We start from the raw sequence: 17870 nt of genomic DNA, 5'->3' as shown, positions 1-17870 counted from the left end.
ATGTGCCACTCTGGCCTAGAATAACAGTCGACATCAATCTTTAAATGCTTTATTTACAACTTGTGTGTGTGTGAAATTAGCATTTGACTTCCAGGAACAGCCACTGCACGTCCCTCAGTCCTACCGAGGTGCTGGGGCGGGTGAGCTTGTACGTGCTGGCTGTGGGGCTGGAGCCCCAGCCTCTGCTCCGGGCTCACCTGCCCTGTGCCAGGCTCCCCTCCCGCCGCACCCAGGGACTTTGTCCGGGAAGGAGTGACGAGGGGCTGCCTGCACTTCACCTCCTCTTGTCAGAGCTGCAGCCACAGCGCAGGGTGGGAGCAAAGGCATCATCCCCAGGAAGGCAGGGAGTGTCTGCTGCGTGCGGGGGTGAGGGCCACCGCTGGGCACGAAGGCCCACACAGGAGAGTGTGAGAGGTGGACAGAGTGCAAAAGGGAGACAAGACAGCTCCTTCTGGAGAATAAAAAGGAGAGAAGATAGCATCTTCTCGAGAATAAAAGGGAGACGGGCGTATCTCCGCAGGCACAGCTATCAGGCTGAGGGCGGGGGACGAGCAGCGGCCTCAGCCTAAGGGAGGAAGGCGCACAGGCCCCCTGCGGGGCGGGCAGGCCCCGCCAGTCAGGCGGGAGTTCGGCGTTCCCACCTCTGATCTTATAGGTCGTTTCCGACCTGGACGATCCTGTGAGCCGCCCGCTTCCCTCCCCCGAGGCTCTGCGTGGCGAGGACGGCGGCAGCGCCCGGCCCGGCCCGGCGGGAGCGGGGAGCGCCCCTCACAGCCCTGCCCGCCGCCCCTCGCCGCCCCGCCCGCCGCCTCCCTCAGGGCTGCGCCGCCCCGCCCCCCGCGCGCCACCGCCCCCCGGCGGGAGGGGGGAGGAGGAGGAGGGCGGGCTGTCGGGGCCGCGCACGGGGACGGCCCGGGCGCCATGTTGGAGGGTTGCTGAGCCCGGGGTCTCCGTGTGTGCGCGGCGGCTGCAGCCCGTTTCCTGCGCGGGGCGGGGGGGCTGGAGGAGGGGAGCAGCGCGGAGCGGGGGGGGGGGGCGACGCCCAGGCGGATCATGGATGTCGAGAGGCTGCAGGAGGCTCTGAAAGGTGGTGCCGGGGCTTGCGGCGGGGAGCGGTGGGGTGGGGGCAGCCGTGTCCCCGCGCTGAGGGGGAGACAGGGGTGTCCCCCGCAGCCGAGACCCTCCCGAGGGGGGGGAGCGTCCTTGGCTGAGGGCAGCGGCTCCCTCCGCCGGGGACGAGGGTCGGGGGGGCCGCGCTGCGGGGACGGGGCTGCCCGCGTGGGTGGGGAGGGGGGTCCCGCCGAGGGGGCAGAGGCCCGGGGGCTCCCCACGGGGCAGGGTGAGCCTCGAGTCCCCGTCGCCCCGGCCACCCTCGGCTGGCGGCGAGCAGCGTGAGGCGGAGCGGGGGGGGGGGGGCGGGGGGGAAGGCTGGTGCCCCCCCCCGGCTCCCCTTCTCCCGCAGGCCGGGGCTCCCCGCGCCCCCTGCCCCCGGCCCGGCCCGCCGCGGTGCTGCCCTGCCTGGCCGGCCGCAGCCCAGAGATCTGCCGCCGCCTCTGCTGTAGCAGCTGCTCAGAAGAAGTTGCAAATCAACTTTTGTTACTCGGATGCGTGTAGTTTCTCCGCACGAAAATATTAAGTGTTTTACAGGGCTGGGAAGCTGGTGGAGCTCTTGGGAACAGCTGAAGCATTGTGGAAGCGTGAATATGTTTTTGTGGGAGCTGTGCTGATCGTTAAAGCAAACAGATAGCTAATTATTATGAATTTTTGTTCTGTCCTATCTTCTTTTACCATTTTTTCTGTGTCATTCTCGTACCAACAGATTTTGAGAAGAGAGGGAAGAAGGAAGTGTGTCCAATACTGGATCAGTTTCTTTGTCATGTTGCTAAGACTGGAGAGACGATGTAAGTGGGACTTTTTTGGTGATCTGCAGTTGTGGCTTAAGACATTTCTGCATTTTAAGTTAATGAGGTGCTACCTGGCTCTATCTTACTCTGTAGATTGCTTCTGTGAGCTAAATAAGCTTCCCTTGCCTCCCATTTAATTTTGGATGCGTTAAGTTTTGTTTGTTGCTCATTAGTTTTATCTAATGGGGAGACTTAGATAGGGTTTCCTCAGGGCTATCTGTCGTGTCTCGCTGTTCCTGCTCAGTACAGTAAACCTGTTGCTCTTTCTACATTTCCCGTGACATTCATTTTTGTTAAATGGAAAGTTTAGCTTACTGTTGTAATGTCTGTTGTATAGTGCTGTAGTGTCTGTTGTACACAGTATCTGATAGTATTATTCACATAAAGAGATGAATGGCTCAGAGGGGTTTTTTTCTAGGCTTTGTATACGGTGCTGTGTGCTGATTGCGGCTAAGTGCTTTTGATGGAGAGGGGAGAATCGGTAGGTGCTTTCTGCAGAGGAGACGTATGGGAACAGTAGGTGCTTTCTGCAGAGGAGACGTATGGGAACTACTCTGAATTTCTGTAGTCGCTTGTTTTTCAGCTCGCGCAGGAGTTTCGCTTTTCCTGGGCTCCCTTCCACAGCTCCCCGTCGCGGGTCTCCATCCGAACGGGGGATGTAGCTGGAAGGAGCCGAGCTACGCGCTCCTCGTCAAGGATGAGCGCTGGTGCTGTGCTGGGTGACTTCCTTGCTGGATCACTATTTGGCAGGAAGGGGAAAGGCTTCCCTGGGTGCGTTGCTATAGACGTGCTCACTTTCTGGCTCCCGGGCTGTCTCCTTGTTTTTGAGGCCTAGTGCCAGACTACAGGCTTCAGCAAGAGATAGGTCCTTTTACCAGTGTTTTGTCAGCAAGCAGTGATCGCAGGGGCTTTGTTAGGATTTCTAGAATCCCTCTGACTTGTAAAGGGTTTGGAGGTTTTCATGTTTGTGTGTTTTGTTCGGGTTTTTCTTTTTTTGGTAGCTTGCTAGTACTGCTTGAATTAATCATTTTGAAAGAAAAACAAGTTCTGAAATGTAATTTGCTCCTTGAATAGGAGGCTTTGGCTTAGCAGAAATACACAGCTGTAGCGATATGTTTAAAATATTTTCCCTGTTATGAAATATTTCTTCAGGCTGTTTTTATTGTTTCTGACACTATTATATATATTCCAAAGTAACTTTAAAGAGTGATTGTATAGGGGCAAACTCTTGGGAAAATTCTTTCCTATCTGAAACTTGGAGAATGAATAAACTCCTGACTTTTATTTCCATTTGGGAATTCTAGATTTTTTTTTAAATTATTACTCGATTATTACAAACTATTGCTTAAATCTATCATCTGGAACTTCATGCAGCCTTTTATTTTTCCAGGGTTTTCTCAGGCTTTTTTGGATCTGTAGCTCTCTTCAGCATTCTTGAACCTTTCTGTTGCATTACTTTTTCTTTTTTTTTTTTTTTTTAAAACTTCTGATGTGAACATCTGAGATATCTAATACAATCTGGAGACAGACATAAAAATACTGTTCCATAATGTCTAATTTGCTTCCCATTATCTACTGAAGTCTGTATTTCTTCATCGGGTATACTTCTATTTTTACTGATGTGTTATATATTAAAGTAAAGGGAAGAAATAGCCAAAATTAAAATCTCATGGTAAACATTCTTGTAAAGATTGGTAATATGCATTATAAGAACTTAATGTATTTTTAAGCTAGCACAGCTTTACCACTGTAAAAGTGTTTTGGAATACACAAACCTACCAAATACATGTTAATTCAAAGTGAGCTGAATCTTCTCTTATTTCCAGTTACACACAAGTAGCTTTATTTAATAGAAATCCAAAGCAGTAATAAATAGATTGCCTGGGAATGAGATGATGAAATCTAAAATAATAGCTTGTAGTGACATTTATTAAGATTTTTTTTTTAAGTTTGGAAGCTCAGTTCAAAAAAAAAAAATGGTTAAGTCAGGGTAATCACACAAATGGTTTGCAGACAATTATTGAAAAACAATGGATCTTACTCAGTCACAGCCTGTTCCTAAAGTAACAAACAAGAAGTAACCATGTAAGTGAGGACCAAGGCAAATAAGGATAAGTGAAATGTGAAGTATCTTTGCCTTCAGTTATTGTTGTTTGTAGGAGCGTTATATAGTGTTCATGGGGATTCTCTCAGCTTTTTAACTTACTCTGTGATGAATGCTGATTTTTCAGATGATACACTGCAGTCTACATCCTGGGTTAAATGTAGGGTGTTCTCACTGCCCACACCCAATACCTCTTCAGGACATGGTTGCAGCAGATCTTGTAACCAATTAGTAAACTTAGTTTGAAAGGGTGCTAATGCAGTAAGTTAAAATGACTTTTAAGGTTCTCATCAAAGCCTGGTGGTGTCATCCATAGCTTGCTTAACAGATTGAAAACATGGGCTTATGTAAGGCTGTCGGGTATCTCCCTGCCCCTGTTTGTTTCAATGTGCTTGTTCATCTGGGTGAATTATGAACAGGTAGGTGCAGGTTTATGTTAGGCTGTAATTTTACTACTATTTCTCTTGGCAGTAACCTGGGCTAACGCAGCCCTCATGGTACTGTTTCACTTGTGCTTGTGTGCTTGTTCAACTGTTTACGTAGCTGCATGGTATCCTAGAGCAGAAAACTGCTCGCAGTTGTAACTACCTTTCTTTTTGGGAGCATTGTTTCTAACAAGGTTCAGTTTGTTGATCCAGGTTTTGTCCCTGTTAACTGGTATGTCAAATTCCAGTACAACTGCAGAGGTGGTGGTATGGGGAAGAACAAAGGGTGAGAGTTGTATAAGCCAGCAGTGCAACTATGATAAGGCTCCTCAGAGTGTGTCTTTACTGTAATTCAGCGCCTTTTTTATTTACATGGAAGGTCTGGAATAAAAATGTTGCTAAATTTGGTTGTGTTACTAGCTTAGAATGTAGTTGTGTTATCAGTACCTTGCAGTAAAAGCCTGATCATGCAATCATGTGTGTTAACTTCATCTATTTGAAGTTTAAGCTATCTTCTTGTGCAAAGTTAACCATTCACTTCGTTGTTTGCAAGATTATGGCGTGCATTTACAAAAGCCAGTCTAAACTTCCTTTATTATAGGTGAACAGAAGCAAGTTTGTTTGGCTACTTTGAAATATTTTTGTTTTGTAATGGTTGCTATGGTAAGACTTATCCTTATGTGAAATAGGAAGTTTATGGTTCAACCTTTCTTTATCTTGTGTTGAGTCTTAGGACTCTCCCCAGCCTCAGCCACTCACCCCACCCCCCATTTTTCCAGAGGAGTGATGTACTCCTTATTGACTTGACTTTTTACTAAGTTAGTAACGTGGGATTTACTTAGTGAGACCAAGTATAGTCAGGAAAGATAATTATAACCTCCTCTTCTAGTTTGTGAACATGGAGTAAAGTGAAGAGATACAATAAAGTATAAGATAAATTTTTTATCTGAAAGACCTCATTAAAAACAGGTTATGTTTTTGTGCTTGTCTTTTGCTTAAATAATCCACTTGCCTATTTTTCCTGAAGTAGAAATGGCTTTAAGAGATGGTACAAAAATCACAGCACTGCAATATTAGAAGTTAAATGGTTTTTGTCTCCTGAAGGATTCTTTGAGAGTAGATAGAAAGATCATTTATCAATTGTGATCTTGTGTCTTGTATTTAAAACATGTTTTCTCTTACTACTTAGGAAATTTGCTTGGATTTAAAAATCACTCTGCCCCTTCAATAGCAAAAATGTTTCTAAACCATTTATTTAGGTACTTCAACAAGAAAATCCCAATTTGTCAGACTGGAAAGGAAAACTAGAGGCTTTTTTTGTTCTAAAGGGTGAAGTAAAACATAAAAAACCAAAAGCAGTCAAAAACTTCATGTCAGTTTTCTCTGCATTTCCCCTGATCCTGCCCTGGGGCAAGCAACCTATAAAGTGCAGTTTTAATGGCTTACTATAGTGGAAAGTATAATACAGATGTTTACTGACTATGAAGGAATCCAGAAATAAGTAGTGAAGTACCAAAATCCAGAGAAATACGGTATTTAGGCAGAAGTGATTAACTGTAAAATAGTTCTAGGCTTAAGCAGAGAACACTGGCTTGGCCAGGATGTAATGTAGTTATACCAGTTCTTGCCCTGAATGCAGTATAAACAGCCATTAAAATACGTTCTGTTTTTATTTCTTTGTGTAGTCATGTTCTTTCCTTAGAGTTTCCCTGCAAGATCTGAAATAGTAATTTGCACCTCATCTAAGCCTGAAGACAGAACCTCTTCCCCACCGCACCACCACCACCCCCCGTACCTTGAGGACCAACAAAAATGCTTTTCTGCAAAGTTTCTCAAGTCAAGTTTAAAACCTATGGTTGTAGAGCAAATAGGAGCATCTGTAGTATCATCATAGCATAGCCTAAGTTGGAAGGGACTTCTGGAGGTCATCCAGTCAGATCCTGTACTCAAAGGGAGCTAATTCCAAAAATAGTTTAGGTTGCGTAGGGCATTGTGCAGCATTTCTGAAAGTCTCCGGTGATGGCAATTCCACAGCCTCTGTCTCCATTTCACTGCTTAACCATGTGCACTGGGGAGAATGTTCCCCTTGCAGCAACTTGGAGTTACCCATGGAACAACCTGGGACCTCTGACTTGCCCCTCATTTGTGCACCCCTGAAGGGAATCTGTTTCTGTCTTGCTACCCCTTCTGTGGTGAAAGGCAGCACTTGGATTCTGCCACCATAGCTGTCTTTTTTTTTTTTCTTTTTTTTTTTTTTTTTCAGAAGATACGCTGCCCTACCTGCCTGCCTAGGTTGTGCGCTGCAGCTCTTTAACCAGCTTGGTAGCCTTCTGGTCATCTCGCACTCTCTGCTCTCTTCAGTCTAGCATGTCCCCAAACAGGACACAGTATTGTGGTTGTGGAGTCACAAGTGCCAGGGAGAGGGGTGTAATCACTTTCTGTGATATTGCTGATATAACCCAGTTTGCAGTCGGCCTTTGCCACAGCAAGGGCAGGCTGGCAGGCGTTCAGCTCCGTCTACTAGCACAGGTATTAGTGCCAGTATTGACTGAGCAACATCATTTGTAACTGGTTGCGGATAGACTTTGGACCCTGCTAATCACAACCACTAACTGGGTAGGCCTGATGGTCCGCTGAGTCTGTAGCTATCTGGCTTAGCCACAGAGGTGCTGTGGGAGACTGCTGTGAGTCTTGCTGAGGCTGAATTAACAGTGCCCGCTGATCATCCCTCATTGACGGTCAGGTAGCGCAGAGATGATGTGCTGTTGGTAAATTACATAACTGTAAATGTAAGTTACATAACTGTAATTCTACCAAAGATAATGACAAAAAGTATTTTTGACCCTTTGATACTGTTTTGTGTTTTCTGTGTAGCAGGAAACTTTTTTCTTAATATGTTTTTCAAACACTTTTTTGGAGCACTTTAGCTTTTATATTATTTTGTTACAGCAATAAAACAGTTTGTCAGCTGTAGAAAAGATGTGAGTGGAGATACAGTAGCAGTGAACATGTCTAAGAGTAAGTTCCCCTTCCCAGTTTCAGTGTTTTAATGATGTATTCTGAACTCTTGTATAGTAATTACTTTTCTTATGTTACAGATATGTATATTTTTGTAGCCATATGTCCTTTATATTATTTCACATAATTAAATTTAAGTCTACCTCTTTCTATAAAGTGTGTTCTCTGGTTTTATTCAACTAGGAGTTTTGCTGCTTGACAGCTGTATGCTAGTATTTTTTGACTAGCTTGAAAATTTTGTTCTGATTTGGAGGCGAATATTTATCTGAATATCTTGAGAATTATTGGGGGAATGTAATTTATTTAATTAAATAATCATAAAACAATTCTCAAGTTGCCGCCATGATAAATAGAAAAATACTTTCTGGAAGAAGTGTGTGCGCGTGTTTGTTTGTATAGGCCTCTTCCATTTCCATGCTCATAGTGAAGCAAGAGATGTGAGTAAACTTCCTTGCGTTGTTTCCTACTATTATTCTTCACTAACTCCATTCCAGTTAAGTGGCTGGAATTATTCCCCACTAATTCCCATTCCACTGACGCTGTTTTCTGTCTCGTAATCCCTGCACGCCTCCGAAGGACGGGAATCTTGGTTGAAAAGCCTGCTGATTTATTTTTGTCAAAGATAGTTTAGCTTCCTTGGTCTTTTACCTGTATTATAAAAAATTATGTATGTATTAAATGTACAGTTGTAGTTCTTCATCTGTATCACAGTTGATTCCTCTGAAATTACTTGCTCCTGCAGGAATTGCATGCTTTTGTAGTATGTTAGTTTAAATGGTGCCACTTAGTATCTGTTGGGAGTGGGATTTATGGTGTAAAGGTCAAACTTTTAACTGCCATTATAAAATGTGCATGAGGAACTGATCCTAATAAACTTGAGTCTCTCTACAATACGCATGTAAGGGAAGACGAAAGTCAAGCTCCTCACGGTCATGCTGATTTTTCAGTAATTGGACTATTTTAACTGCAAATGTAACTGTGTGTGGACTTTGATCTGTAAGTGCATTTTTCTTCCCTGTTGCTGTATACAGTCTGTTCTTGTAAGCATGCTCCCTGATAGTCGTCATGTAGACAGGTCATTTACTTTCCCCAGACAACCACCTGACTATTTATTCTGTAGCAGTTGATACAGTTGTGGGTGCTTCTGATGATCACCTTCAGCAGTAATCTGTTGGCATCCTTCTACTCTCTGAGCTCCCTTCTCCTGCACTGTTTAATGGGATTTGTTCTCATCTTCAGCTTCTGTCAGTTCTTACCTTTACCTCTTCGTAATGTTTCTTCATGACTGCAGTGGCTGCCTCAGTATTACTTCTTCTCTTTTCCAGTGGATGTCAAGTCTCCTGTTCTGTGGTGGCCTCTTGATTGTTACTATTTCATTTGAAGTACTTTCCCAGACATTTGGGTGTTGTTCTGCTCAATATTACACTTCACAGTAGCAAGGATGTTTTTCTGTTTTGACCTAGTAATTGGTGAGCCTCGCTCCTTTTTTGTGCCCACAGGTTTTGGGAAGGTTCATGCTTGATGACACATGTTTTGGGGGGAAGGAACAAGGCAGTGGTGCATGTGGAAGGGAGGTTACAAAGCAGTCTGGTTGTCTTGGGGAGCAGTGGTTTATCCAGTTTGTGAATAAACCAGATGCTGCTGCTTTTCTGCCAAGCTGGTATGTCTCTGCCAGGTCTCAGTTATGGAAATCATACTACTTGAAGACAGTTACAATACTTCCGTGATGGCTACATCTGATGAGGCTTTGCTCAGAAACTGCAATGACACTGGAGCACCTAATGCCTGTGTATTAGGTTGCTGAGGCAGGGTACACCTTGTCAGCCCAAGCTTAGTGTATGTCAGCTTAACTGCCTTGTGTAGAAGCCAACTGGGTGGCTTTTGTTTCTGGTTTTGGAAGGAGTTAGTAATAGAGGTGTGATTTACCTGACCCTAGTAGTACTGCTTTCAGACCTGAGTGCAGCCTGTGTGTTTGTGGGATAATGCATGAATCCTGGCAAGCGTGACAGTACAGTGCAAAGTAAATGCAGATCCAGAAGTACTTGCACAGGGTGCATTTTCCTTAATCTGGTTTCCCAGCTTTATTGCTTAATATAGTAAAGTTTTAATAGTATTATCTCAGTATGGTCTGCTGCTCTTCTGAGGTAACTAGTGGGTATCTGTGCACTTGTCATTTAACAGTGATAACTCCACTTACCAGGTAAGTTACATAATTTCTTTTGTTTATTTAGTTATTCTGTGCAAACTGGTGATAATTGAAACTACTTCAGTGTCCTGTATTAATAGATAGGTGTAATTTAGTTTGCATATGGAAGTGATGTATTTATATATGCAATTATCTAAACATTAGTTTTATATCACTCAGAGTGATTTTTTTCTATAGGTAGTTACTATAGAGATAGTAATTTTAACTTCCTGCAAGTCCAGGAAGACTTTTGAATGGTGTAATGTTTTTCTTAAATTTTGACTCCTGGGCTTCTGCTATACAGGTTCATTGAGAAAGTGTCATCTCTTTGATGTTTCTGTATTCTGCCTGCATCAGCTCGAGAGTACTATAGAATTATTATTTTTCTGTGCAGTATCTACTGAATGGGATGCACTCTGAATTGTGCTATGAAATTCCTGCAGAATCTCTGTAACAAGGGTGCACAGTAGCACTCTTGAAACGTGCCCTAGTGAACGCTGATCTGTTCAGTCAGATTTGTATCTGCATTGGAAATAAGTAAAATCTAAGAATAATCCACAGGATTCTTAGAGTTGAAATTAACATGGTTGTCTAAATTTCAACAAAATGTCCAATCATGTTGAAGGCACATCTGAACTGTGTAAGTGGTTTTTGGGAGGTATTTTGACAAGATAATGCCTGTCTACTATTGATCTGTGTGGCTAGTTCAAATGCAGCTGCATTTATCTTTGGGAGAGCAGAGTAATGTAAATGTTCCTAGGGCTGGTGTGATTGTAACTTGTGAGAGAAGTCTGATACCTTCCTCACTCCTGAACTTTGTGTGCTAGTTACTTAAGTGATACTGTTTATAATTCTGAGGTTAATGGGAATGTCTTTTAACTGATGTTTAAAGACTAAAAATGAAATTTAAAGAATATAGTCACTGAAATTGTGCCTCTTTCAAATAATTATTCCCAGTATAGTTTGATGTAGTAATAACTGGATCAAAGTTTTGCATTAAGCGTTGTAGAAATGTGTAGTAATCTACTCCTTGTCTTGAAAATACGTTCTACAGAGATGAGGCAAATGTGGGCTGAGAAAACAGTTGCTGTACACAAAGTGGTTACTGAGAGTTCTGAACAATTCTGTGTGTTTATAATTAAGTTATGCAGGAAATACAGATTGTCAATCAGATTAAAAAGTGCACAAAACTCAAGTGATTTTAAGATAATCTAGTAAAAAGGGTGCGAACTTTTTAATGAAGGTAAATTAATAATTACACAGAACATTGTTAAAAAAAATAATCCGTAACTAGAGAAATAAGTATCCCGTATAATATGACAGCAGGAGGATACTAGGTCTGCATACATTGTAGCATAAGTTTAGTGTGGTTCCCTGAACTAGTGATTTTTCTGCATAGGAATAACGATAAAAGAAAGGTAACTAAACTGTAAACAAGTATAGTTGATATTGCTCAGATGGGTGGGCTTAGTTGATATTTGATGCATATCTAAGAGTGTTGTTAAGGCTTGGAGACCATTGTAGTTGGTGTGCACTTTACAGGAAAGTCAGTATCTTGTGTGATCGTTCTACTTGTAATAAAGCTTGAAATTTATAGGACATGTTATTTGAATATGTGCATAAATGAAATTATGTGAAGAATAAGAAATCAGAGTAAGGTAAGAATTTATGTATTGGCACACCGTGTAGAAGCAGCACAGTAAGTGGAATAGTTCGGTGAATACACCAGTTTACTTTTTATCAGCCAAAGGGAATTTCAGGTGAATTTTCAAGGGGGATAGGGAAATTCAATAAAAATACCATCTACTTTTACTTCTGCCTTTGTAGATAAGCCACTGCTGGTAGTTTGTGGAAGTGTTGAAGGCTTTCAGTTACTTTGTGCGTATTGCTTTTCACTTTGTTGTAAGGAATTTAATTCTTGGATGAAGAACCTGTTGTAATCTTCTATTTTTTTTTTTTTGTCTGTGGTCATTTTTTGCCTTTAAAAGAAAAATAAATGTACTTGAGTTTTTTAGATAGCTGTATTAAAAAATGGACTTTCTTGAAAAGTTCTGAGTCCTAGTACAGATTTTTTTTTTTCTGTTCCACAGAACAGCTGTATTCTGTTGGGGTCAGCTGTGTATTTATCAGCAGAGATCAGAATTAGTCCCTTGATGATTACAGATACTACTTTAATGTCTTCATCAGCTGTCTGTTTCTATAACTAAGTCTTAATCTTTGTTGTTCCTGGCAACAGCAGCAGTAATTTGCAAGTAGTAGAGAGGTGAACACTTCTACTACTGAAGTAGATTTACTTCTAATGTATTACAGTTTCTGTGGTTCTGGAATGAGCTCCTCACGCTCACAAGAAGGCGGGCAAAGACTTAATTTAGGCTGACAAGAATCAGCGAGTGAAAATGGAAAAATACCTTCTGTGCTTGTGGGAAATACCAGTTTCTCCTCTTTTGAGCTCTTCAATATATTTTTAATTAAAGTGAAAGGTAACATGAGGTCAAATCCTACTGAAGATAAAATGTGAGAGCTTTTTAATTTTACATGAGTTATCAGGTGAAAGTGAACAGGATGCTCCCCCAGGAAGAGCACTTGCCAGCATGTTTTCCTAACAGGAGTATACAGCAAAACACACCGTTCCAGTAAATTTGCTGTGCTGTGTTGCCTAAAGTTTAAAATTTATTGCTCATTCAGAAACACCGATAAAGAATCTAGCACTTGCTTATGGTTTTAATTTAATGTGAAGTTGAAGGGTTTGTCTGCTTGCCAGAAGCATTTAAGAAACTAGTCTGCTTTGATGCATGGGGGATTTTACTGTGTAAATGTTGTCATTGTTTGAAATTTCCCTTTGTAATCTGCAGCTCGTGGATGTTGAAAGTAACAAGTGTGCAAAATGAGGACACTAATTGCATTGAAAATAGTGAGTATTAAAATAAAGCACAGGAAGTAGAAATAGGCTTAAAATTTCAAGAATATTTGAAGCAAGGGTGGAATGAAGTAAGGTGTGTTCTTTTTTCTGGTACAGAACACAGCTGCTTAAAGGGATGGCTCTGCTTTCTACTAGTCACATCATACACCTTATTCTTCCTTATCTGGAGCATTAATTTTGTGGTTATATTAGTTATCTGCTTCACCTCCCTGTGTGTGGGATCACAGGGGTGTGTGGGAGCAGCAGAGCAGGCTTGCCTCTTTTGGTGTAGACCAGGTACAAGGTGAAGCACCTGGTGGGACAGCACCCTCCTCCTCTGCACTGTGATGAAATCCCTGCTGAGCTACAGCATAGCTCATTTCCCCGTTAATGAGAGTTCAGTGTTGCCAGCGTTCAGCCCCAGACTTTCTCAGAAAAAAACGAAAGCCATTTCTCTACCATTGAGCACTCCTCATTAGGAAGCAGTCTTTATTATTTGTATAATAAATAACGAAATGGTGAGTCCTGTACAAAACCGAAAATGTCAAATGGCAATGGGTTTGGGTTTTCTTTTGTACAGAAATGCTGTTGACTGTTTTACAGGTGGTTCTTAACAAGTTTTTTACCTTGTACAACCCCTTTTATGTGACTGTACTGCCAGGTATCCTTGTTTATGCCCAATCAATGCGTCTGAAATTGGAATGCGCTAAGTAGGGTGAAGATTAAAAAAAAAACCCAAAACCAAACAACAACCAAAAAAATTTTGTAGACTCTATTTACTGCCTTTCCATCCCAAAGCACAGAGATAACTGAGGAAGGAGATGAGTGAGAAGAAAAGGGTGGCCTTGCTCTCTTTCCCTCCAGAGGACTGCAATCCATCTATTCCTCTGCACAGCCTTAGCTGTCGATTCTGCTGGAGAGGACCTCTTCGATGCATGCTCTGGTTGCTGTGCTGCTGTCGCAGTGGGGCCCTCAGTCCTGGGCAGGCTTCTGACACAGGCTCCCAGGTGCTGCCCTTTCCGTAGCCTGGGGGAATGGAACTGCCCTGGGGCTTCTTGTACCTAGGGACAAGTGCTGTGCATTCTCGTGGCAGAGGTGGGCCTTTGGTTTGAGAAGTGGCGTGTTCTGTCTAGTCCACAATATGCCTGTTTGGGTGTGCATCTCGCATCAAGGCTGCAGAAGAGCATGATGGAAAGTTTGCCGCCTTGCACGGGGCTTTGAATTGGGCATTTGATTGCTGGGCACACTTCGTTTTCTGTGCCTTTTGACTTTTCAGGTAGTTCTGGGGATCCCATTGATAGACCAGAATAGAAAAGGAATTAACTTGTTATGAATGAATCCATGTTGCTTCTGACAGCCTGGGGAAATTACTGTGTCTAAGAGTGTATCTCCACGAGTGCTAGAGCAAGGCATAAAAGAGAAGAAATGGTTATTAAAGTTGGCAACTTGTTTCACTTTAAAACACCTGTTCCCTACTAGGAAGTCTCTGTGGGAGTGTAATCTAAGCCAACAATAACTGGGGGAAAGGGGGAGCTAATATAAGCAATTCTGTCTCTTGTTACACCTTAATCGAATCCCTCGGAGATTGTCCTCTGGTTCTGTACTCCTGTGTTCTGAGGACTTTGCCCTAAAATTGGTTTAGCGGAATGTTAGGTGCTTGCATCCTAAACATGCTATTTTGTACTTTTTTTTTTGTTTGTTTTTGCTTGTCAGAGTAGAGAAGAGTGGAGAGGGAAGCGGTCCGTTTTTTTCACCAAGTTCTGATGCTTCTTTTATGGCCTGTTCAGTGAACTGAATCAATAGATCTACTCTGTTTTCATTTTCATTTTATGTTCTCTGTGGTATAGAGCATCTCTCCAAAACAGATGGCATCCTCTTAAAATTTAAACCAAGTAATTTTGTAATGAACTTAAACACTGTGAAATCTGAAGACAGACATCCCGCTAGGACTCCTGGGACTCTTCATGTTTTAAGTACATAGCTAGGTCTTGAGAAGCTTAACATCCCTGCAATATAATGTTTTTCTTAATTAAACCTGTAATCTGTGAAGCAATTCCAGAAAGATTTAAGAAATAATTGCAGTACCTTAATTTCAGGAGGTAGCCTTATTTTGGGCACTCTGAATACTTTCTCTTGGTCTTCAGTTAATTTTAGGTTTTGTCCTGCTTACCTTCCATGTCTTTTATTGAAGTTTGAGACTTAAAATCCTGTGGAGTTTGTCTAAACTGTATAGTTAAGTGTTAAGTTTCATATTTTAATACAGTTGCTAAAAAGGAGCTAGATAACTTGCCCTAATTAATTGTCTTTTTCACCTGTGGAGACTTGTGGTCCAGTTGACATTTGATGTCCAGGTTGGGTAGTAATAATGTTGGGGATCCCTGTGTTGTAGTAAAGGCTTCCAGTGTAGTACTAAATATGTGAGAGAGAATTGTATCACATATTCAACATGGATCATTTTTCTTAAAAATAGTAGGGGAAGCACGGTGTGTGTATGAAGGAGGTCGGAATATTGGTATTACAAATTTTCTCCTTGCCTTGTTCTAGTTCTCTGACAGTTAATGTTTTTCTGTTCTCCAGATTGCAAGACTTCCCTCTTCATTTCAGGTTCTTGAGTTGCCTTTCATTATTCTGTTACTTTTAATTCTGTTTTTTAATGTTTGTCAAATCTTGCCCAAACAACTTTGTTAAACGTTTCTAGCGTTTCTCTTTTTTTTTTGGTGAAATTTTGGGTCTCCCAAAGTGAATATACCGGGTGGCAAAAGACTCTATACAAAACCTTGTCCAGTGGTTGGAAGAAAATGCCAGTTAGTTCTCTGACATTCAGAAACCATCTTGATAGTGCAAGCTATTGACAGAAGGTTCTCTCTTACAATAAGCAGTGTGGTAAGGGAGAAAGTTGCTTTCTCACATTTGTCAGTACAAACATTTTGAGTAAGCAGGAGGTAAGGGAATGGGGGGAAGTCTTTTGTACTCTGGGAGTGATAGGATTAGATTGTTTCCATATAGAATGCAATTTTGTTTTTGATGTGCGTGTTGGGAAAGATGAGTTCTTTGCCAATTGTATTAGGAGAGAAGCAGTCGTAGCTTGCAAGCAACTTTGTGGTAGTAATTATTTTAAATCAAAGCGTAGCATCAGATTACTTGAACTGCTTTCTAAGGTGACCTCTGTCCTGTGTTGAAGAGTGCTGTTTATCAACTAGAATTGGTGGATTGCTAAACTTGGTTAATGTTGCTTGGCAAACTTTGATCTGTAGTAACGGATTAGTTCCAACAGAAAATCATGTAGTTCAAGTACAGGTGTGAATTAGTTTACTTCTGTTAGAGAACAAAGTTACTGAAGATTGTGTTCTTCCTTGTTTCAGCTCTGGTAATGCTAGGTTATGTCCCTTGTCTCAATTAATCTTTGTTTTAATTCTTCCTTCCCCGTGCAATGGAGATTTTTGCTGCCTCATCAACTTTGAGTGAATAAGTACATTGTTGTAGTACTGTTGTGACTGTAGAGTTTTCTTGCTCGCCTTTGTATCTTTCTTCATAGGGCTTTCTTGTTTTCACTTAGTAATTCTGACCCTGTCCTGGGGTTTTGTGTATTTGTATGGGGGATTAATTTTTTTTATTGGTGTTTTCTTGCTTAGCCTGTTACTTAGTCTCTGGTTGCTCATTCTGTGTCTTATGTCTTTCCCCCACCTTTTTTTTTTTTTTTTAGCCTTTTCTCATGCTGCCTCTCTAATTAGATGTAAATATTCTCAAAACTTGCTTACGTTTCTCATGTTACTGGCTGTTTGGTCAGGTGCTGTCTGCTTTTCTGTTTAACTCTGTAAAACACAACTGAGTATTTTCAAACACTGAGGTCTCTTCCATCCATGTTTCTCTGTTACATTTCTAATTCAAGGTCAGGGACAGCATTCTGGTACAATATTATGCTGTTAAACATCTTTCTATACCTTAAAGCACAATTATCAGCATATATTAAATCTAGGATATAAGTACATGATACGAAGTAATGTACAAAGACTGAACTGTTTGACCCTGTTGGCTTCCATGCTTTCATCTGTCAAAGGTTTTTTGGTTTTTTTTTTTAAAGTAAATTGTTAAACTGTTAACATACACATTGGTACCGGGAGAGGTTGAGGTGTGTGGTTCTGCTATGACATATGTATCTTTACAAGCTGTAGTGCTGAAGCATGCTATGGTTGCTACTTTTTAGCCAGTCATTACTGCCTCTGAGTTTTCCCTTGCTGGCTGCTTTCCCCTGCCCCTAAATCAGTTTCTTTGTCTAATTTTCTGTATATTAGAGCAAAACCTTTTAGGCTGATATAATTGAAACATGGTGGATGAGCTGGTGGAAGTAGAGGGCAAAAAGGCCAGCTGATGATGGTTTGGAGTATCTGTTAAACTACAGGCTCATTAGCGCAGGGGAGCTGTCTCTGTACAGGTATATTTACACAGGTTGACCCGGATACTGTAGTGAGACATGCTTTAGATATATATAAAATGTATATAATTTTGGAGTTGTCATTCTCTAGAACAAAAAGTACGCTGAACCAAAACATTTTAGGATTAGCTAATGTTTTGAAGTACTCTTTTTGAAGATATTTTTATAGATTGTACTATGTTTGCAGGAATTTTTTTTCTTTGAGTGGCTATTAAAGAGCGCTCAAAGTTGCTGGTACAAATTCACAAGTTAGTGTAGCGGCCAGGAAAAACATGTTTGGAGGACATAACATGCATTTAGAAAAGGCTGATCATGTACAATGTGGAGTGGGAAGAGCAAGTATTTATAAACAGGCCTGCTCAGAAGAAAGCATGAATAGTATTTTCTCCATGGAATTTCTTCAATTTAGTTTCTTTGCAGAGCTTAAAGTGTTTGTCAGTTATTATCTAGTGTGTAAAAACTTAATGAGCTTGTACATAAAGCTGTGTAGAAGAGTTTTCTTTTGCTTCATTTAGGCTCTTGGCTTAACTACAGAAGGTATTGACTAAACTTCGCTCTTTTTCACTATCTCCCATTTTGTAACTAAGCAGCTAATAAAGGGCTTGCATCCTAATGCTAGTTTGTTCTTGGGGAGCTTGTGATACATGTAGATACATGCTTTCATTTCTGGAAAACAGGTATTTGCCATTTGTTTATCTCTTCTCACTACTACTGTTTGGCTTTTGAAGCGACCATTCTTTCAGTGCATGTTGGTAACTTAAAATTTCTGAACGGTGGATATTGTTTGCTTTGATAATTAGGAGAAAATGCCATTTTTAATCTGTTTATGAACTAATTGGTTTTCTCTATAGATTTGCAAGTGAGTTTGAAGCTGATACAGACTTCTTTCTACATGTCATTTTC

General features: G+C 41.6%; 1 protein-coding gene across 1 annotated transcript in view; it reads left to right on the top strand.

The window, feature by feature from the left end:
• The first annotated feature begins 908 nt into the window (after positions 1-908).
• PPP4R2 (protein phosphatase 4 regulatory subunit 2) overlaps positions 909-17870 on the top strand; it is a 32782-nt gene continuing 15820 nt past the window's right edge. The window contains exons 1-2 of the mRNA XM_056336162.1: positions 909-1087; positions 1820-1901. Of these exons, the coding sequence (XP_056192137.1) occupies positions 1054-1087; positions 1820-1901 (116 nt within the window). The 5' untranslated portion in view covers positions 909-1053. The remainder of the gene's footprint in view (positions 1088-1819; positions 1902-17870) is intronic.

This window comes from Falco biarmicus, chromosome 4 (assembly GCF_023638135.1).
Source record: "Falco biarmicus isolate bFalBia1 chromosome 4, bFalBia1.pri, whole genome shotgun sequence".
Classification (NCBI taxonomy): Eukaryota; Metazoa; Chordata; class Aves; order Falconiformes; family Falconidae; genus Falco; species Falco biarmicus.
This window is presented reverse-complemented; position numbering and strand designations above follow the sequence as displayed.